Source organism: Carettochelys insculpta, chromosome 8, assembly GCF_033958435.1.
Source record: "Carettochelys insculpta isolate YL-2023 chromosome 8, ASM3395843v1, whole genome shotgun sequence".
Lineage (NCBI taxonomy): Eukaryota > Metazoa > Chordata > Testudines > Carettochelyidae > Carettochelys > Carettochelys insculpta.
Genome location: NC_134144.1, coordinates 67,131,568 through 67,153,263, shown reverse-complemented (window position 1 = coordinate 67,153,263; position 21,696 = coordinate 67,131,568). Strand labels below are relative to the sequence as shown.

At 44.6% G+C, this 21,696-nt stretch overlaps 1 protein-coding gene across 2 annotated transcripts in view; it reads right to left on the bottom strand.

Moving 5' to 3' along the window:
- Positions 1–4,811: 4,811 nt before the first annotated feature.
- TFCP2L1 (transcription factor CP2 like 1) overlaps positions 4,812–21,696 on the bottom strand; it is a 48,982-nt gene continuing 32,097 nt past the window's right edge. Inside the window, exons 8-15 of one of the 2 annotated variants that reach the window (XM_075001397.1) lie at positions 21,478–21,569; positions 19,838–19,886; positions 19,647–19,740; positions 17,466–17,556; positions 15,288–15,388; positions 14,382–14,574; positions 11,252–11,303; positions 4,812–10,288 (exon numbers count right to left, since the gene is read on the bottom strand). In XM_075001397.1, the coding sequence (XP_074857498.1) occupies positions 11,255–11,303; positions 14,382–14,574; positions 15,288–15,388; positions 17,466–17,556; positions 19,647–19,740; positions 19,838–19,886; positions 21,478–21,569 (669 nt within the window). In that variant the 3' untranslated portion in view covers positions 4,812–10,288; positions 11,252–11,254. The remainder of the gene's footprint in view (positions 10,289–11,251; positions 11,304–14,381; positions 14,575–15,287; positions 15,389–17,465; positions 17,557–19,646; positions 19,741–19,837; positions 19,887–21,477; positions 21,570–21,696) is intronic. The other variant, XM_075001399.1, reaches the window with a different exon arrangement.

The window sequence follows — 21,696 nt, the reverse complement described above, 5'->3', positions numbered from 1 at the left end:
TGTAAGATAAATTCACAGGGGATATGTTCATCAATGGCTATTACCCAGGATGGGCATGGACGGTGTCCCTAGCCTCTGTTTGCAAGAGGCTGGAAATGGGTGACACGGAATTGATCACTCAATGATTACCTGTTCTGTTCATTCCCTCTGGGACACCTGGCATTGGCTGCTGTCGGAAGACAGGATGCTGGGCTTATGATCTGACACAGCATGGCTGTTCTTACGTTCTTAGGTGTATACTCAGCATGGAGTAAAAGCAGCCTGGCTGAGGTGAGTCATCTCGACTGCTCTGCTACTTAGACTCACACCTAGCTCACGGAGTGCCAAGGGCACCATTTTGGGAGGGCAGTAGGGGAAGCTGCCATGCACACCAGGACACCGCTTGCTCTTTGCCCCTTCCCCTGTCAGGGAGAGAGGAGAAAGAAGCCAGTTTGTGTGCATGCCTCTCATTCCTGGCTGGCAAGTGGGGAGGGCAGAGGAGGAATACTCAAGCTGTGCACTTTACCCTCACTCTCTGCTCAGGGAAATGGGATGAAGAGCAAGCAGCCTCCTGAGACATACAGCCACTGCCCCCAACCCCCCACCGTCTTGGAATGGCACCCTTGCTGAGAGCTACTATGACTGCCTGCAACAGGCAGGGGAGTCACACCCCTAGCTGCTAGGATAGACCTAGCCTTAGGGTAACTGTGCTTACAAATGCATTTCCTTCCCACTCACTGGTGGCTAGGGCTCATACAGGGGTTAAGGAGTCTCCAATTGCTTCTGGACTAGTTGGTCTAATCCTTTAGCTGAGGTGAGTGAGGCTCATACTTTGGCTGCCATAAATGCAGAGTTCAGTCCCTGCAGAAAACCCATCTTGGTGTAGTATTATTTGTATTACGATGCCTGAGACCCCTAAGTCGTGGACCAGGGTGCCCCTTATGCTAGGTGCTGCACAGAAGAGAACAAAGATGGCCCCTGCCCAAAGAGCTGTGTGTATGTACATGCACAGAGAACGAACAATGTGGTGGCAGCAAAAGTCAGGTTAGGTCCTCAGTGTCTGGGGGTTGTGAGGTTTAGTTATGAGAGGTTCAGCCAAGCAGAAAGAAACAAAGGGGACAGGACAGGGGAGAGGAGGGGGAAAAAGGGTAGGAGGACTGGGGCACAAGTTCAGACAACCTAAGATGAAGAGACCATGAGGTAGGGTAGGAGGCAAGGTGACCATGCTGCCCGTTTCTGCCAGGAGAGCCCTATACTTGGACACCAGAAAGGCATCCCAATTTATTTTAACAAAGGGGCTAGTTGCCTCCATTTTCAGGTCCCCTGCTGAGCACAAGTGCAGCTGCTGGCCAGAGAGCACTCGCTCCCTGTCTGCTCTGGAGAGGGAGCCAGCAGAGGCCCTTGCTGTACAGGTAGTTTGGGGCATAGGAGGTGGCCCCCTAGAGCCTGGCTCCCCACAGCTCAGGGAAGGTGGGAGCACACCAGCACAGCTCCCACCTGGCTCCCTATAAGTCAGGAGAGCTCGCAGGTGGAGCAGCACAGCTGCCACCTGGCTCCCAGCTCCTCACACCTCAGGGAAGCCATGAGCGCACTAGGGTGGCTGCCACCTGGTTCTGGACTCCCTGCGCCTCATGGAGCAGCTGGGGAGGCAGCCAGAAAGGTTCCCTAGGGTGACTGCCATTGGCAGCCATGGAGCTGCCCACCTTCCCCCATCCCATATTTGGGATAGGGAGATATGGTCACCTTAGTTGGGGAGGGGTCTCCACTGCCCAGTTCTTGGGCCAGAAGGTGTTCTGAGGGGAAGAAGTGGTCCTGACTGGGCCATACCCGTGCAGCAGTTTCTGCTGCTGCTTTGAATGGTTAGAACTTTGCAATAATGGAGACCTAGGCATAAACTGGCTGCTGAGTCCTTTACAATTGCACTCCAGGGCAGTATCAATGAGAAACATCAAAGGAAATAAAACCTAGCACAGACAACTCTCCCCCTCCCCAATGCAGTGGTTATGCTCACCGGTTTCTAGTTCTCTCTGGAGACCTAAATCAGGGGGCAACTGATTTCAGTTCAGCCACTGCCATCAGAAAACCTTGTGTCACATCTGTGCCACCATTCCCATGCAGCCCTAGGACTACAGGTCAAATACTTTGAACTGGAAGTTAAGAGACCAAATTGAAGTTGTCCTCAGAGGTTGTATGACAAGCTGAGTCACTGAGTGACTCTTAAGAGTCTATAGACACCCAAAATCCACATGCTTTGAAAACATTTAGCAAGCATCTCAAGCAGTATTAATTAACAAGCCCTTGCAAGGAATTCTATTTGATAGCCTGATCAAGCGTATCTTCTTCCACTCTGTTGTCTCTTTGCCTTGTGCTTGCTACGCAGGCTGGCGTAAATTCTGGCTGTACACAATTTGGAAATTGTTTCCACTAACTCCATGTTATTAATAGATCCATGTTTCAAGATTTAACTCAGCAAATACACATGCGAGACACTGCTCAGTTCAATTTATAACGTTCACATTAAATGACATGTTCTAGCTCCATTTCAGTTTCTTCTCTCTTGCCAAATCTTCAATACATACCACTAGATAAGAATGGTCAAATGAGGCACGGCTTTACCAGTGAAAACAATGCTTTTTTTTTGTCTCATTCTTGACAGCCAAGGTAACTAGAAGATGAGCAAATACCCACGTCCTCTATTGTAGCATTTCTTAAACTTCGAGATAACTGAACACCATTTTTCTTTAAATGTGGACCACCTCTGAAAATAAATCACACCTCACACACATGCATCAGGTGACATCAAGCAGGTGACTGTCACTATAGCCGCCACGTGGCATAGCAAATGTGCTGCACGTTGTTGCTAGTTGCTAGTGTATAGATAGGAGACAATTAGAAGAGAGGGGAGGCTAGCACAATGTTAGTCAGCCTTGCTGTGTTGCCAGACTACTACCGTTTCTGCAAAACGTAGAAGGAAAAATTACATTTCAGTATTTTCCATTACCATAATGATTGTAAAATGGTTATTTGTTGTCAAACTTTGGATATTTCAATACATTTTAGGTTCATTTTATTTCCTAGGCCAGGTCTATAACCAGCTTACATCAGTACAACTGTTGCGCAGGGTTGCGAAGGATCTCGTGCCCGCATGATGCAGTTACACCAGAAGAGAGCTTCTGCCAACAACACAGCTACTGCCTCACAAGGAGGTAGGTTAACTACATGGATGGGAGCAGCTCTCCCCTTGGCCCACTGGTGTCTTCACAGAAGCGCCAGAGGCATGCAGCTGCACCATGACACCATTTTCAGTGTAGACCTGCCCCAGTAGGTCACTTCACTTGCAACAAGCCAAAATATCCTGGTGTCATTCAATATATCTGTGATTCTCCATCGCCAGCCCTCTGATAAATAACGATGGTGTGTCGCATTAGGTTCTAAGTGCTCTACCTTCAGGTTGGGTCAGGATGCTCTCAATCCCATAGTCTTGCATGGACTGAAGACAACCAACACCTTGCAGGAAGCTGCTTCTGTTCATGAGCCACATGGGAGACACACCTTCCAGTCACGTGGTTGTGCACATACTACTCCATCCCACACTAGAACTTGAAAAAAGCCAAAGAGGAAGGTGCAGGCCCACGCCCGGCAGCAGGTCAGAGCTTAGTAAGCAAATAGGAGCTGATGAACTCTGGATGGTAAACAGAGGATTTGGCATCTGATGCTCCTTTCACTCACAGCAACTTTAAACACAAGAGCAGCCATGCTCTCAATCCTTGGAATTAAACAACAGTGGAGAGAGGAGCCTAGCCAACAGGACCAAACTAAGGGCTGCCCTGTGGCCACTTGACATTGGCTCCAGCAATATATGGTTATATCCATCCACATCTGGAACCCCTGGGGAACTGCCCCGGTGTAAGGAGTGGTCAGCAGGTACTGACTGTGTGCAACCACCCCATCCCCTTCTGCAGCAGCTTCCAGCATAGAATACATGTGGTTGCTCCTGAGAAAAGCAAGGGGAGGGGTGGCATGGCCCATAGTGTTTCTATATCCCAGTTATTCCCTGTTGCTGGCTTATAGGTGAGGGGCAACCTAGGCTAGTGAGGGGGCTTCATGAGTGGCCCTCCATCTCAGGGAGCCACAAGCTTGTTGTAACAAAGGCAGCCTCAGGAAAGGCTAGTTTGCGTACCTAGGTGCCTTTGTGTGCCTAGAATGTGCCGTGTGCCCATTGAACCATAGCAGCACTTTGATTGGACGCAGAGGAGGAGCACAGCTCTTACAGTCAACATCGTGTGCAATCAGCACCTCCCTCACTTCACGTGCCTGTGTTTTTCACGCATGTCACTTCAGTAAAACTATGTGGCCAGAAACCAGCAGAATATGCTAACTCCACGCGTGGACAACCATAAACAAAACATCTCCTGGGCGGCATGCAGAACCCCAGTGGGGGGCAGCTTGCCCACCGCTGCCCCGGGACCTCTGGCAGCCAGGTGAAGGTAGAGCAACTCCACACCTAGCACAGCAGCAATCCTAAGCACAGGAGAGGCGTGATGGTAACAAACCCGACTTTGAGCCTGGAAGGAATGGACAATCCTGCAAACTTCTGGCCCTCATCCAGCAAAGTCACGAAGAGCCAGAATAATCAGCACATAGCAGGATCAGATCCTTGATCCCCTTACCGAGCCGAGCTCAGGTAGGAAGATGAATCCAGGCCTTTGCCTGGCAAACTGTTAGCGTCGTCTTCAAATGCTGCTTCTGCTGCTGCAAGATACCCACCTAAAGCAACAAGCACCACCCATCCCAACCCAAGTTCAGAGGACAATCTATTTCATAAGACAGACTTTCTTACAAACAAGTTTATTTCCATTTGGACTGGAGCACAGATTCTGCATACAGATCTCTTTTCTTCTGCACAACAGTACAATAGCCAGTGCAAAATATGCTTTTTATTTCATGTACAAAAAAGACCAACAAAAGTGTGGCAGTATTACTCACAACTGGTATGCCTCAGCCTCCCTTCTACCCACCTCCATTTGCCCTTCACAAAAGACTTACGGGTCAACAGCTGCATTGTCAGTAAAGAAAGGGGACTCCCACAGCCCTTGCAAAGCCCTACCCCAATCAAACTGGGAAAAACACGGATTACTCAAATTTAGAGAAATACAAACCATTTAAAAAAAAAAGTTGAAAACCTCAGGAGTGGGAAAAGCTGAGTAACTTATAGGGAATTACAAAAAAAAGACAGACAATCTGAAATGCACAGAAAATTAGGCACTAAAACTTATCTTTAAACAGTCTGGCATATTAAAAGGCACGCCCAATCGGCTTTTTCATATGCATCCATACAAAAGATGCCATTCCCAGTAGACAACTTTTGCCCCACTCTGACAGCACAATGTACTCAGAGATTATTATAACTTTAGCAAAGTATTAAGGAGTGTTGGCTTATTATACAGATAGTTAACCATTTCGGAGCTGAAGGAGGAAGAAAAATTATAATCTAAGCAAACATTGCTTTGAAAGCACAAATTAAAGTGTGTGATGGTCATCCTTTAGAGGACTGTTGGAATTACAACAAAACATTGAAGCAATACGTTAGCAAGCTACGACAGTTGCTGTGTGGCTGTTCTGTTCAACAAAGAGCTTTCATTGCAAAGTTTTACCCAATCTATTTTATAAACAGCATTTACAACAGCTATCATATAGAATTACAATATTGGTTTAAAAAGATGCTCATCTTTACCAAGGCACTGTGTTTATACCATGGAAATGCATCAAAATTTCAAGCATACCAAGCTTAATCCAAACCACAGCATTGCATACAGAGGGTTAAATTTCTACCCAATGGAATCAGGTAGCTCTAAGCTTGACCAACCAGAGTTTGTTACAGTGAACAGAAATTAAACAAAGCAGAGTACCGACTAAAGCCAAAGGACACACCAAATTTGTCATTCATATACATCTCAGTAGACACAGTACAGTACATATACTACATCATTTGGAAACTGCCCTGCACAGATTTAAGAAAACAAAACAGATATTCTTCAATCTGTTTGAATTTTTATATCCAGTTAGATCCCACTCAGCCCAACTAGAGCCAAGTCTGGAAAGCATCAGGGGATATCTCAGACTTATTACATTCCTGGGGAAGCAAGCAGTATTTACATTTTACACTCATTCAAATCAGCAGATTTTTACATTTTTCCACCACTAACTGATTATATGCATATTTAGGGGCTTTCATGACTTCTCTAGCAACCACCAATTGTCCCCATTCACTTATGCGGGTATGCCTGCTGATAAGGCAATTTATTAAATGAGGTCAGCTGTTGCTGTGGCACTCTTTGGGGAAAATGCTCGTGCCTTGTTACATGCTGGGAGGCTCTCTTTCACACTCCTCTATCCCATTGTAAGCCAGCAATTGCACTGCAACTGTTGCAGATCCTTAGACCTTTCAGGGAGGTGTGTGTTTTCATTAAAACCTCTAGCAATCTAAAATTCTATCATACAAACTCTGGACAAAAATCTGAAGAGATGTCAAGTGCAAGCATCTCATTTTCCTGAGAGCCAATCAGGGCTTTGGTTTGGATTTACAGGCATTCCAGAGAAGGGAAAATTATAAACTGGTTTCACACATTTAGGCCCTTCCATAGATTCCAAACCTTTAAGGCCCGCACAATTTCCACTTGACTAATTGGGCCACGCATTTAATTTTTAAAAAACATGACCTATTCAAATGTGCACATTATTTTCATGGAGGTATACAGTATTTTCAGGAAATTTTGTTCTACAATAGAAAAATAGGACTGCAAAGGGGAAAATGCAGTCCAAAGACCATTACTAAGAGAAACTGTACAGGACATTCAAAATGAATAAAATCTGACCCACTGTGAAACTTCATACCAATTAGCCACCTACTTTGAGATTAAAAACTAGAATGCTTACCCCCTTTTAGAACACAAACCCTTAAGGATAAAATCACTCCCTGATTACTGGGAGTTTTGTGCAGGAACTAACAACATAGCACAGTATGGCTGCACCTACACTGAGCCCTGTAGCTGGCAGCGTGATGCAAAGGAGGGGCCTCAAAAATGCAAACAGCTGCTCAGTATCACAAGAAGCAAGGGAGATTTTTCTCTCATTGACCTCATTCTGTGAAGACAGCCAGTAAGTCAATTCCAAATAAGTTGATTCTAGCTAAGCAATTGCTGAGGCAAGAATTGTGGATCTGCAATCAACTTAGCTGCCTAACGCAGACCTGCCCTGATGCTTATGATCCGACATCCCTGGCAGATCCATCTTCAGTTTTAAGAAGTTCCTCAACCTCCTTATTGAGCAGAAGAGTGTAGAGAAAGGTTGTGTCTATCAGAGATGTCCGCAGGGTGATCCTCTGCATGCAAAATAAGTGTCTGAACTCTTTTTAGTCTCACTGCCGCTAAGGAGGCAGGAGGAGCCTGCTGGCCACAGAGAAGCAGAGCTTTCACGCAAGAAGTTCCCCATCCCTTCCCCGACTTCCAAGAAAAAGTGCTTTTCATTTCCAAATCAAAGGCTTTTCATCCCCCTCTTAAAGCATGCTCAGACAAGTTCTGTGGCACTGCCTCAGATTCCCACTTCCATCTTAATCAATGAGTCCATATATCACTCCATATCACTCAGACTGATAACTGCACATCTAAGACCTTAGGCCCAGGTTCCTGGGGCACGAAGTCCCCTGCTCCAGTTTGAATACACTTAATTCAGCCAGAGCTTTAAACCATCTTCATGCACAAGCAGCCAAGTGGGCAATAACTGAGCCTGTATTTGAAATGTCAATTAGCAGAGAGTTGGGAAATTTCTGTAATACTTTTTGGGTGGGCTGGGAGGTAGGGGCAAAAGGCTGCAATTTCTGTTATGTTATCCTGTTACACATTTTATTTGAAAACAATCTGCGCCCATTCAAAATTAATCTACCAAAATACCTCATGTCCTCATTTTCTATAGGCTAGCCTCCCAAGGCACATTTTATCATCAATAATGCACTATGCCACCATAAACCCGCCCCCCCTCCAGCCCTGCTGGGTAAGCTAATGCATAATGCATCATGGGGACTGTAGTCTAGCCCAGCACACAGGGCAAAGTGAAGCCGGAAGCACCTGAATCGCAATCCATTTTGACAATTCTCAGAGGGGTAGCTGTGTTAGTCTGTATCTGCCCAATTAAATCAGTTTAAGATGCCACAGGACTCCCCACCCCCCACCCCATTTTAACAATAATTTTGACCCTTGCAAATTGTTTCAATGTTTCCAAAACAGATGGTTTTTAAAACTTTGCATTACAGGAAAGGTTTTGGTTTGCAACCATTCAGAGCAAAACCCAAAATGGCAGACTACCCATTACCCCCAGGAGAGAAATTCTCATTTTCAATCCGCTCGCCTCATTAACCACCCCAAAAAGTAAAGTGAAGGCCCTGATCCAGCTTCAACTGAAATCAATGAGACAAATCAGGCCTGTAAAGGTGCAAAGGAGAATGACAGATACAGGCATGCAAACAGGGAGCAAGAATGACAGCAGATGTATGAGGAGCAAGGGTCCTAGAAGTCCCATTACCTGATCTTAGTTCCAAATAAACTGAGTGCATTTGCTACAGCAGATACCTGATGTAGAAAACGGAAGCAACCACAACTAAAACCTAACATTTACAGTAAGCATCAGGTACCAAAAGCTTGTGTTAAATGCAATTAATCCAGAGATAACTTGTCAAGAGATCAGAAGTCGTCTATCACTTCAAAAGCATTTTCTCAAAAAAAAAAAAAAATAAAATCCATGTGACTGAGGCTATTCTAAGCTAAAATAACATAATATGGTGCAAACTGTTGGCCTCATGTCTTATTTGCGTCCTCTAGAAAATCATTAGATTTTATGCGTGCTTCTACCCCAGGCAGTCTTCCACCAGCAATGGACCAATACACATTTAGCTCGAGGAAGAGCTGAACAGATGTAGCTACAAAAAAAAAAAAAAAATACAATATTTTGAAAGTAGGTCTGACAGCAGAGTGAAAAAAGAGAGAAGGGTAGGGGGAGGAGGAGAGGTCTAGAGAAATTTTAGCAGGGCACCAGACGTAGGTGGAGAAAAAAAAAAAATCAGCCTTGTGTCTGCTGTGTTGTCAAAACAAACGGGAAGGCAGCACGACAAAATGTTCAGTGGGAGCACTGAGAAAGAGGGGAAAGTGGAGGCTGATTGTTGTTTTAAGAGGGAAGATGAACAATACAGTGTGACTCACAAACAGCCATGACGGACTGACTATAGGAACACAGGATGGGATGGAGGCAGAGACTTTCATATTGAATCGGGACAGAAAAAAAACAAACAGACTTAGGCAACTAAATATTCCACTTTAAACAATACAACAACATCAACAGATGAAACCGAGGGCACCCCACCTCAGAATTTTCTATAGCCTGGTGGTTAGGGACCACACCTGAGAGGATCTGAACAGGGATCTTCCACCTTTAGGATGAGGAGGGCAGTTTCACAGGATGCTGGAGATTCACAGTCCCAAGTACCCCATCCACCAGGCTAGGAGGACTTCCTTCCCCCCATGCCCTCTTCCAGATGTTTTGGTTTTGGGTCCCACATGAGCAGTCAACCACCCATGTCCAACCCAGTTTGCGGATCACCAGCCAAGGCAGGTGCCTTCATCCAGCATGTTGACTTTGTAGATCAGTCGAAGGGGCCTCTCTCTCACCATTTATTGTACAAGGAGCTTAAGTGCCTAAATTGGCTTTGCAGCCCATAGTGTTGCTCCAGTGACTTTCTGGGCACTCTGACAGTGTTGTAACACCTATGCCCTTCACGGATCCCACCCACAGTCCTTTGCCTAGGAGGAGGATAAGAGCTTTGCCCCAGTGAGGCTATGTTGCTATTATCTTAGATGAGACTGGTGCTGAACACAAGAAAACTCAGAAGGAACACTAGAGAAACCAGTTCCAGCCATAAGAACTGTGATTTGTTCTGCATTTCCCTTTAGAAAAAGGCAGGTGTTTCACAGCAATAAGCAGGAGCCTTGACAACTTAAAAGCCTAAATAGGAAGGAAGGGATAGGAATACACACAGACTCGCTGAAGAAACTCTCAATTCCGTTCTCGGAAAACCACTTTGGTTTTTCCTTAAGACTTCTGGTATTTTTCAATTCGTGGGAGCACTTGATCCAAATGGACTTTCATGTTTCCAGTCTGGGTTGCAGCAATCTTGGTGAGGCATCGTAGTGTTAGGCCGTTAACAGTCCTGCTAGGCCGAGCGGTCATTTTAAAATGATGTGGTAACCGTCGTTGCTTTCAGCTGTAACAGTGAAAGGTTTTTCAGTGCAAAGATTATTGGAATTTATTTTATATTAACAAAATGAAGAAAGGTAGCATTCTGGGGTTTCCTCTAATACAGCTTTCATTCTGCTACCACAGCTGATTAATATTGAACATTCAAACAAAAGCACTCTAAATGGATTTTAATAGGCGATTACAAGCTAAATTCCAATCATTTACACTATTGATGGCAATGGATTTATGCCAAATTGGCACCAATGTAAACATAGAACATGGGCCAGATCCTCACCTACTGAAAATTGGCTTCCCTGGAGCCCAACTGGTTTACACCCATTGACCTTTGCACCCTTGAATTCAGTGGCTTTTTATGTTATTTAAGTTCAATGTAACAGCGCAGAATGAAGTTTCAGTTGAATAATGCCAGAATTACATGGGGGTAATGGAGAGCAACATGTGGTCCTAGTATTTACTTTTATGCATTCTGCTTTCACTCCAGTTTTGCTAGATGCTGGAGAGCTATTCAGAAAAAAAAAAAAAAAAAAATCAGCATATCCCAGGTAGCTTAGAAGCGACTCAGGCCTTCAAAAGCTTCATGAGGAAGCTAGTTTTCACATTCATTTATCTGGATTATCATTCTCAGACTCCCCTATCAGAGGATACAGTGGTTCTTCATAAAATTAAGTCCTTCATTAAGAGGAATAATTACTTTGCACCTCAATTAGGTCTTAGATTTACCAAAATATGGATTTAACTGTAGATGAGAAAGTTTCAGTCAATTAAAGCATTAGACTTTTGCAGTCATATTTGCTACATGTTATTTAAGATTTACACAAACAACAAGTTCATTTAAAGAATTTTTGGGTTGTTTGTATCGGTCACAGTCTGCCTTTCCATTTCTCACTTCTTCCCCCACTCTTTCCCTGAAGCGCTTAGGCAGTTGAAAGAAACGTAGAAAGTGGTAAGTAGCAGCAGACTAGCATACCTTTTAACGTGCTGATAACAAAACAAGATTCATCCTGGAAGTTTTGCACCATCTGAATGGCAGGGAAAAAAAAAATTCTGCATAACCGTTGAGGTCTTAACATTTGGAGCAAAAGTTACACTTCAATGCCCAATATACCTTTTAAAGCAAAGGACAATTAACCAAAACTGATCTGATCTTACAAAGTACTGAGCATTTTGTCCCTATACAGCAAAGCAATTCAATATAAGAGGAGCCCATTAAAGCCAATGACACTAACTCAGGCTTAAGTGTTTTGTTTGATCACTTCTAGAATGGTCAGCACTTTGCAGGAGTGAGTCCAAAGATAACAACACAAATTCTTTTTTTTTTCCTGCTATGTCAAGTCACCCAGTCCACCCTCAGTCTGCATTGGGCAAGAATCTGGCCCTTTAACTGGCCTATCTCCATTAACGTCAACAGAACGAGGCCAATTTACACCAGCTGGAGCCAATGTCCTAACGCAGGCTTATGATACATTTACTAGTATTTTCACTGATTTATTTTAAAATGTCCCAAGTACCAGGGCTTCTATTGCTTACTTGGCAGACTATTCCCCCTCCAAACACCACCTGATCCTGCACCACTAACATCAATGGCAAGCACCTTTAAGGTAAGCACAACCTGACAAGGACCGCAAGTCTTTTTGCTAGAAAGTTAACAGCCATGCTCGTATTCTCAGGTGCTGCAAACTGGCGCAGCTCCATTGACGTCAGACAAATGATGCTCATTTACAAGTACTGAGATATGGTCCTTTCTTATAAAGTCTAACAATGGATCTCCTAGTGTAAAGGAGGGGAGGGTCGCTCCTACCCATGGACAAATGGAGTCCTTCTTAACATTGATATCAATGTCCTAAAATAAAATAAGCTAAACAGCATACATCAGATTACTTTGCTTATACGTAATGTTTGCCTTTTACTTCCTCTCAGCAAACAGACAATACGCACACACCCTCTCTAAGGCTACATCTACACTACCCCAGAAGACTGAGCCACTCACCGATTTTCACTACGCAGCTGCCGTATCTGTGGTCAGCTTACTTTGCCTAGTGCAGACTTAGCCAAATTCACATGAGAAACTCTACAGTGATCTGTCGACAGAAGATACTGTCAGAAGATATCTTCTGACAAAACTGCTGTCAACAGCTTGCAGACACACATGAAAGCAGATCGTTCTGTCGATCTGCTGTTGACAGACAGAAGCCAGACGGCCCGGCCACTCTCTCGACAGAACAGCCAACCGGAAGCACAGCAGACAAGGCTGCTCAATGACCCCGAAGCCCCGGCTGCTGACAGAGGTCCCCTTGGAATGTCCACACGGCTTTTCTGTCGACAGATTATGTCGAGAAAGGCATTCTGGCTGCTGGGGGAAAGGCAGAAAGCTGTCAAAAGGGCTGAGTTCTGTTGACACCACGTCAACAGAATGCATTTTTAGTGTGGGCCCCTCACAAGTTTTGCCAGCTAACCCCTCTAGTGTAGACATAGCCAAAGAGAAGAGCAAAGTCACTGCAGATAGGGTGAGGGGCTAACCCAAGGAGAGCTAGTTACTCACCAGATGCAAACAGGGTTTAAAGAAAAGCTCAGCATCCCTTGAAATCTCCCAGTAACTGATCAGGCTGGGAAACTCACTTGAAGTGTTACAATGCGAGCTGAAGGAAATTAAGGGCTGAATATCCTCAGCTCGTGAGTGTCTTGTCTCATTGTGAGCTGAGCACTTGAAAATCTGGCCCCTTTCTGTTTAAGCTGGACCCTCCATAGCAAGCAAAGCAACCCCACCTCCAGTGGCTTCAAGGTCCCATACTAACCTCCCTTTCCACCTCTGGTTCCCCTCAGGGGAAGTTAAACCCGACAACTCTCTCCTCCCCTCCCACCCACACTCCTTTTGGTCCCCACCAAATTAGACTGCACAGCACACAGTATGTGCGCATGCACCTAATGATGCATGAAATACATTAACTCAGAGCCTCTCGCTTGCACCACGTTTGCCTCAGCCACTAAAATACCAAAGACTAAAAATAAAGTAGCAGCTATTGTTAATAAGTAACTGAAGTATTTAATTAAGGCTCCCTCACACCAGAGGGAGTTGAGGCAATTTCCCCCCTCATCCCCCTTACAGGCTGCCTCAAAGCACTTCATGACTATTAAACGCTGCAGATTTCTGATTTAATCGGGGTGAAATGGCAAGGAGACTTTCAGCAAGAGCATTACTGGCTTAAATTTAGGACCCATTTCAGTCCTGCTCTCTGCTTGGTTTGCTTTAACAATGTTCCTTTGTAGGGCCAGTGCCTCTAAATGAAGCTCTCCAAGTGATTCTGGCACATGAAAATTGCAAGACCTTTAGAGAAAAGGAAAAGAAAGAGTAGGGAAATTCACTAACAACATGCAAAACGGAGCAGACCAAATAAAGTGCTGCTATAAGCAGACTAGTGCCAAGAATTCAGGGATATTGCTCAATGCACATGGCAAGCAATAACTTTGGTTCAATGTCTGCAACCATTGGCTAAGGGGATGTCTACACTTTGATTTCACACACCTGTCAGAGACCCATGAAATGAAACTCTCTGGGGTCAGCAGTCAACCCTCGTAGTACTCCTGCATATCACGACGAGTGAGGGAGGTTGACAGGAGAAAATCTCCCGTCAACCTCCTTCTGTGTGGACAGCCAGGTAAGTCAATTGCAGATACGCTGACTCTTGCTACCCAACTGCTGTAGCTAGAATTGCATATTTGCAATCAGCTTAACTCCTTAGCGCAGGCCAAGCCTAAGACATAACAGTGAGTGGCATGTGATTTCTGGATGTACAATCTTAAAAGCCCCAATTTTCAGATCAGGCATCCAGAAAGTGATCACTTTTGAAATTCACTGCAATTACAATATATCTCATACTACAGCAAAAATCACTTAACAACTTTCCTTAAGGAGAAGGAAGAAGGAAAAAAAGATAGTATGTCTGAATTCTTCAATGTAAGACTCAAATATTGGGGGCAAGTGTAAAAGTCAAACAATTTTTCAGCCCTAGTAATCTTGACTAGTTCCCTTGCAGACTCTTCCATAGTTTTAAAGGTAGGACTAAGTATAATAAAAAAAACAAATAAAGGAAGCCAGGCACCTGTCTTGAACTCTGATACTGAGATGTGTTTGCTTCAGCAAGCCCCATACCTCATTGCTCACTAAAACGTGGATCCCCGTAGGACCTTGCCGATAGATCCGGTTTATCTGCTGTGGGGAAATGCTGTACAAGTTTGCAATCTTCTCAATTAATTCCAGGGTTGTCAATTCTTCCAAGAAGACTGCATGATACACTGCAATAATGAAGGGAAATAAGCCATTATACGTACAATCAGAAAGTTTAGACTTCAATGAATGAACTGGATAGAAAGATGAAAGGCCAGATCTACTATTGGTGTAAGTGAGCGTAGCATCTTTGAAGTAGCACCAATTTATGCCAGTTTAAGGATCTGCCTCTAAATGGTTAATATTTACTTCATTGCACACAAAGACAACAAGCAAAATCTAGAAGAGTTTTGGCCCAGGTTTCCCTAAAATAAGGCTCAAGAATGCCTCATGAAGTCACATATCACAAGAAACTAAATGTAACTCCTATTATATGAGTGCTACTTGATTTTCTTAAGAGTCTTGTGATTCTTATGACTCCATTTTGGATACACCTGAAACACCCAGTTTGCAGAAACTATTAAAGCATTTCCAGCACAATTTGTTCATATTTTTCATTTGATGAGGATTTAAGTGGAGATACTTGGGACCAGCAGAACTCTATGGCTACATCTTAACTAGACACATCTGTCTATAGAAGTTACTGTCGGAAGAAATGTTCTAACAAAACTTCTGTTGAAAAATCCCGTCTATGCATAAAAGCGGATCTATCTTGTCAAAAGCCCGCCCCACTCCCAGAGCATCTACACATCTTTTTTGGAGCAGTCAGATGTGGCATGCAGAGCCAATGTATTGTCCTTGCTAGACTACCCCTTGTGGGAGCAGAGTTCAGGAAACGTACCGCACAGATTGCCTTCTCCACTCTCTCGTTTGTGATGCAGATGTGACCTGTTCTGCTCTGGTTCTTGGCATACATAAATGGTCATCTTAGGCCTTACATTCCTATGGGTGCAAAAAACAAAATCTGTATGTTCTTCATGGTTACCACTGTGGATCAGTGCACACCAATGCAACATCCTGGAACAGCTGTTGTCAACTTATTTGGGTAGTATGTAAACAAGCAGCTAAGGGGAATCATTACGTTAGCCCTGCAGGAGACAAGCAGAACCGGAAGATCATGTACAGGACCTTTCTAATCCTGGGAGATGCTGGAAGAGGAACTGAGCATGGAAAACTAGAGCTAGAAGAAACCTCAAGATGCCATCAAGTCCAGCCCCCTAACCAAACACTCAGGGTGGGACCAAACACTCTCTCTAGACCATCCCTGATAGATGACTGCCTAACCTGCTTTTAAATATATCTAGTACTGGAGATTCTGCAACCTCCCTAGACAGTTTATTCCAATGCTTAACCACCCTGAGAGTTAGGAAGTTTTTCCTAATATCCAACCTAAACCTCCCTTGCTGCAGTTTAAGCCAAGAGAACAATTTTTCTCCATCCTCCTTGTAACTCTTACAGGTACTTGTAAACTGCTATCATGACCCCTTTCAGTCTTCTTTTTTCCAAACTAAACAAGCCCAGTTCTTTCAGTCTTTCCTCATAGCTCATGTTCTCTAGACCCTTAGATCATTCCTGTTGCTCTTCTTTGGACATTCTCCAACTTTGCCACATCTTTCCTGAAGTGTAGTGCCCAGAACTGGACACAATACTCCAGTTGAGACCTAATCAGTTCCGAGTAGAGTGGCATAATGACCTCTTGTGTCTTGCTCACAACACTTGTCTTAATGCATACCAGAATCATGTTTGCTGTTTTCTGCAAAAGCATCATACTGTTGACTCTTATATAGCTTGTGGTCTATTATGATTCCCTAGATCCCTTTCTGCAGTACTCCTTCCTAGACAGTCACTTCGGCTATGTCTACACTAGCCCCAAACTTCGAAATGGCCATGCAAATGGCCATTTCAAAGTTTACTAATGAAGCGCTGAAATGCACACTCAGCGCTTCATTAGCATGAGGGCGGCTGTGGCGCTTCGAAATTGACGCGGCTCGCCGCTGCACAGCTTGTCTCGACGGGGCTCCTTTTCGAAAGGATCCCACCTACTTCGAAGTCCCCTTATTCCCATCTGCTCATGGGAATAAGGGGACTTCGAAGTAGGCAGGGTCCTTTCGAAAAGGAGCCCCGTCAGGACAAGCCGCGTCAATTTCGAAGCGCCGTGGCTGCCTGCATGCTAATGAAGTGCTGAATATGCATTTCAGCGCTTCATTAGTAAACTTCGAAATGGCCACTTGCACGGCCATTTAGAAGTTTGGGGCTAGTGTAGACGTGGCCTTCTATATGTTTGTACGATTGCTCCTTCCTAAGTGGACTATAATATACTCTTTCATACCTGGCATTCTATCATCTGGACCTCTCAAATAACCAGCGTTTTAACCATAAGTAAATTTTAGTTAGGATCTTCTATAACTACAGTATAATGAAAGCAAATACAAACAAATACACCAAATACTGTATAAGTTTACAGTATGCAATACTGCTATTTTTGGTAAATGAAGTACTCAGCATACATTTTTGTTTCTTAGTATCTAATCTTGTTTTTCTTTAGTGCTATGCTTTGCTAGGTATCCTTCTCTATTATCCAGAATGTTTGATTACCTGGCAACCTCCCAATCCCAGGGCTGCCAGCTATGAAAGAGTTTACTGTACTTTGCATTTGCCCTTATTAAACTTCATCCTATTTACATCAGACCATTTCTCCCGATCATTTTGAATTATGACCCTATCCTCCAAAGCAGTTGCAACCCCCTCTCAGCTGGGTATCATCTGCAAACTTGAACATCCTCAACTTCTAGAAAGCAAGTAAGACAGAGGGTGTTCAGCATCTCCCAGGAGGCCCTTAGCACACATTCAATCCCATACCTTAGGGTGAACAACCCACTGCCAACCCCCTGAGCCAGCCAGCCTCTAAGGACACCCACTTGGAAGACTTTACAGAGGTGCTCTAACCAGAGATATTGGATTAACACTGGAAGTGCCAAGGAGGCTGCAAAGTTAGCATCTGGAAGTGACCCGTACAAACCTTCCTTTAATTGCATTGAAGAGCCGAATTCCATCAGCAGGCCCACAGATCTGAACAAAGTCTTCTTTGGACATCTTCAGCAAGTCAGCACCTAGGTCAGCCATTCCAAGGTTATTTTTAAATAGTTAAACAAAACCAAAAAAGTTTTCAAATAGTATGAATCCTGTAGAACTGGCCCTCTGAAGAGATGCCAGGTGAACCCTTATGATTCCTCGGGTGTGCATTGCAATCCTTCCCTTCACAACAGATTTTCTCCAAGCTCACACAACAGCAAATAAGGAGCAGTGGTCCAGAGGAAGAGCTTTCAACTGTCACCCATGCCCAAGTTAAACAGCAGGCCAAAAATCTGCTCTCAATACAAAAGTTAACGGGGTTTTAATGGAGTAAAATGAAACAGAATGTGGCCATGCAATCCTTGCTGCCATAGATGACTAAGGGTGGCAATGAGTAGAAGAACAAGTTTTCCTGCTGTGTAAAGACATTTCTAAATGTATTTATGTTGGTGAAGATGGTGGAGGCCTTAACTCAACTTGCCGACATTCCTCAGTTTGTCTGTCTATAGCGTATCTTCTGAGTACCTCATCTGATCAAAATTTCAATGTTTCAGAGAACATACTATGCAGTATTGTTACAGCCGTGTCAGTTCCATGCTACTGGAGAGACAAGGTGAGGAACACCATCTCTTATTGGACCAACTTCAGCTGCTGAAACACAAGCTTTCAGTCTTACACAGTGCTCTTCTAAAACTGGTCCAATAAGAGAAATTACATCTTGCCAACCTTCTCTCTCTGGAGAAAGTACTAGGCACCAAAGGATATTGGATTTCCCTTCTTGACTTGGGGGAGAATGGGAGACACACAGAGCCCCTGACTTTTGATTAGCACAATCACAACTTCAAGGACCTCTGCACTTGTCTCTAAATCAACATCTGGTTGATGGCACCCATTAATACCTTCCAGCACAAGAATACCCAATCTCTCCTCAGCCTCCTAACTGCAGGCATTGACTTTTCAAAGTACCAGGGGTGCGAGAATCCCAAGCTGTCCCCAACTTTACCCCTTTCCAGCCTGTTCTGCCCCCTCTCCTGAGCGTGTTGCACCCTTGCTCCTCCATCCATCTCCCCAGAGCCTCCTGCATGATGAGAAACAGCTAATTACAGCAGGAAGGAAGTGCTGGGAGGAAGAGGCACTGATTGGAGGAGCCCACCAAGAAATGAGAAGTGCTGATGGGGGAGGGGAGGCTGATAAGAAGACTGCTAACGGCTGCAGAGCACCCACCATTTTTCCCCAGGGGTGGCCCAGCCCTGGAACACCCATAGAGTTCAATTCATTGACACCTTGACCAACTGAATGCCGTATCTCCCAGAGAAGTAAGTGTGGGGACGGGAAGAGGAGTGTGTGCACACAGGCCTAGGCATGTGGGGGCAGAAAGGATGACTTGCATGGGAGGAATACAGAACCCTTAATATGGGAGGTAAGGTTGGAACAGGGGTGCACATAGAGCTCCTAGCACAGGAAGAGAGGGGAGAGCGGGAGATCCTGGCATGAGAGAGGAAACATGGGAGGTACACAGAAACCCTGCAGGACAAAACGGGGCAGAGAGAGGGAGAGAAGCTGTAGAGAGTCCCTGAGAGAGAGAGAGGAAGCTGGGAGGCTGCCCATAGGGAGCTTGCGGGCTGGGATCCAGGGGGATGCAAGGAGCTCCTGATGTGTCCATTAAGTTCAGCCTTCACAAGCTACATATAAAGAGGTCCCGGCTTTGTAAGAGATCTTCACAGTAGGCCCCTTTCTCTAACATGATGGAAGTCTGTGTAAAAACAGGAACTACCCACCCACATTTCATGCACCAATGAGAGAGCAGAATTTCAGTGGCCAAAGTTTCCAAAACCAGGTTGCCCAAAAGTAGACTTCCAAGCCTGTATTTTGGTACTTAAATAAATGGCCCAACTCTCACAAGTTCTGAGTATCTAAGCAGCTCCTATTGACACTATTTAGCTGCCTTTACAGGGATTTAGGAACCTAACTTTAGGCATCCACTTTTGGAAACTGTGACCAATTTTTTGAAAGGTTCCTCCCAATGCCAGCTCACCGTTCCTCTTTGGCAGACACTACCAGTCTCCAAAGCATGATCCATGCTTGCAACAGCAGAAACAAACACACACCACAGACCACTTCAACTCACCCGAGAAACTTGAGAAGAGTCTACAGAATGGTGAAAACCTATTACGATGAAGCCACTGCTGCACATCTTGAATAGACGCAGAGGGCAGGAGGTGCTACATTGCAAAAAGAATAAGAGGGTCTTGAAATGAACTGTTCAGCAGTGTCCTAAAAAAAAAAAAGCACTACATTAACATGATCTCACATACTTACATCACTGCTGGGAGGCAGGAGCTCCACTTGGTGGGTTGGAGAACTGTTGCTAAAAATTATACAAAGCAGGGAGAGAAAAAAAATATTTAAAAATTGACATTGAAAATTGTTGATTGTCTTTCCCCACCCTCCCTTTGTCTTTCCTGGCAGGAATTTTATACCAAATCGATTATTCCTCCCCCTCTAATTGGATCTGTTATTTTTCCAATCAATCAGTTTTGACAAAATTCTGCAACTCAGCTCCCAACTTTGCTATTGCTTTTCACGCAGAGGGTCTGAGAAATTATTGCCTTTTAAATCTCTCTTCTGATGGAGCTGCACTACCTCTTTGAGAGGGATGTCTACCAAGGAAAAGGGCGGGGTGGGGGGGAAGGCCACCAGATTTAATAATCCTGCTTCCATGGAACAAATATTCAGCAGGTTGCAGAGAGCCGTTGTCTTTACTCTTGTATGTGACATTTCTAGACTAAAGCCAACCTTGACTCTGACCGTGTCATCAGCTGCACACAAACTCCTAATTTCCCGAGGTGCAACTGCTAGGATGATCAAGCCTCTTAAGCTCTGTACTGAACTGAAACACATCATCATGGCAACTTGGAGTGCCCCACCAATGCAGGCTAGGCACAAAATGTTTTACCAACCCTGGACTGAGTTCCTCCCTCCACTAAACACCCAGGGACTTTCACATGAATTTGTCTGGACAAAAACCAAGTCAGGCAGGACTCCACAATTTGACCCTGCTCTTATTTATTTTCAAAAGGGCAAATTGTATTTGAACAGCATTAGCCCAGACTGGTTTAAACCATGTTTCAAACAAACATGTTTTATCCTCCAGTGCGGACTGGGCCTTAAGGAAAAGCCAAAGATTTGCTTGTGGAGCTAATTAGTTACCTTTCAATAAAGGAGACCACTCAGCTAATGTGCATGTTTCCCCTCCCCACCAGGCCTGTGTCTGTCAGTGCAGAGCTGAGATACTAGCAACCGTCTCCGTACTTAAAATGAAAATGCTAGATATCCATTACATACACTTACAACCTAACACAAGCCTGTCTGACATATAGAGCAGAGCTTCCATAGACCACCCCATAGTGTATAGGTGGTTAACCCACAGCTCTTTGAGCCATTAAATGCAGTTCCTCCTCAGACCTGTGCACCTGAGCAATGAGTTAGAAAAAGGGCATGGACTGGGGGTGCCTGGCTCTGGCGGGAGGGGGAAGGAACTGAGCCATGTATTATGTATTTATTCTTCTCTATTACATCTAGATAGAGAGATAAAAATAAACACATGGCTCTTTGCACGCTAGTTGTGTGGATCTTTGGCACTCTATCCCCGTGGCTCTTTGTCCCTAACTGGTTGGCCACCCCCTGCCATAGTGGCTCAGTGCAAAATATTATTCCCTTCCCCAGTCCAGTCCAGCAAGCAGATCAGGACTGCATAACCACAGAGTTGAGCTGCAAGGAGGTAGGAAGTGCAGCCAGATCCTTCCTGGAATTCTTGAGGGAACAGGGGGACTTTAAAGCTGGAATGAGCACTGGACTTCAGGCAATGCTGCTACTTGATTTATTTATTACACGGTATCCAACCGAGGCCAGCACACCGGCTACACATCAACCAAGAAGAGAAAGCAGTTATTACATACCCATCTCCAAGGCTGAAGCTGTTTGGAGAACTGTTGTAGCTTGGAGATGGAGCATTGTTCACTTGATAAGGCAAGTCTGGCCATGGAGAACACTGCAAGAAAAGGGAACAATGAGCAAAGGCAGGCTTTCATCCAGTGGGACATAAAGAGCCTGATTCTTCCCTCACACCACAGATGGCACAGTCACTCCAGTAGGGTCAGCAAATTACCTCTGCTGAG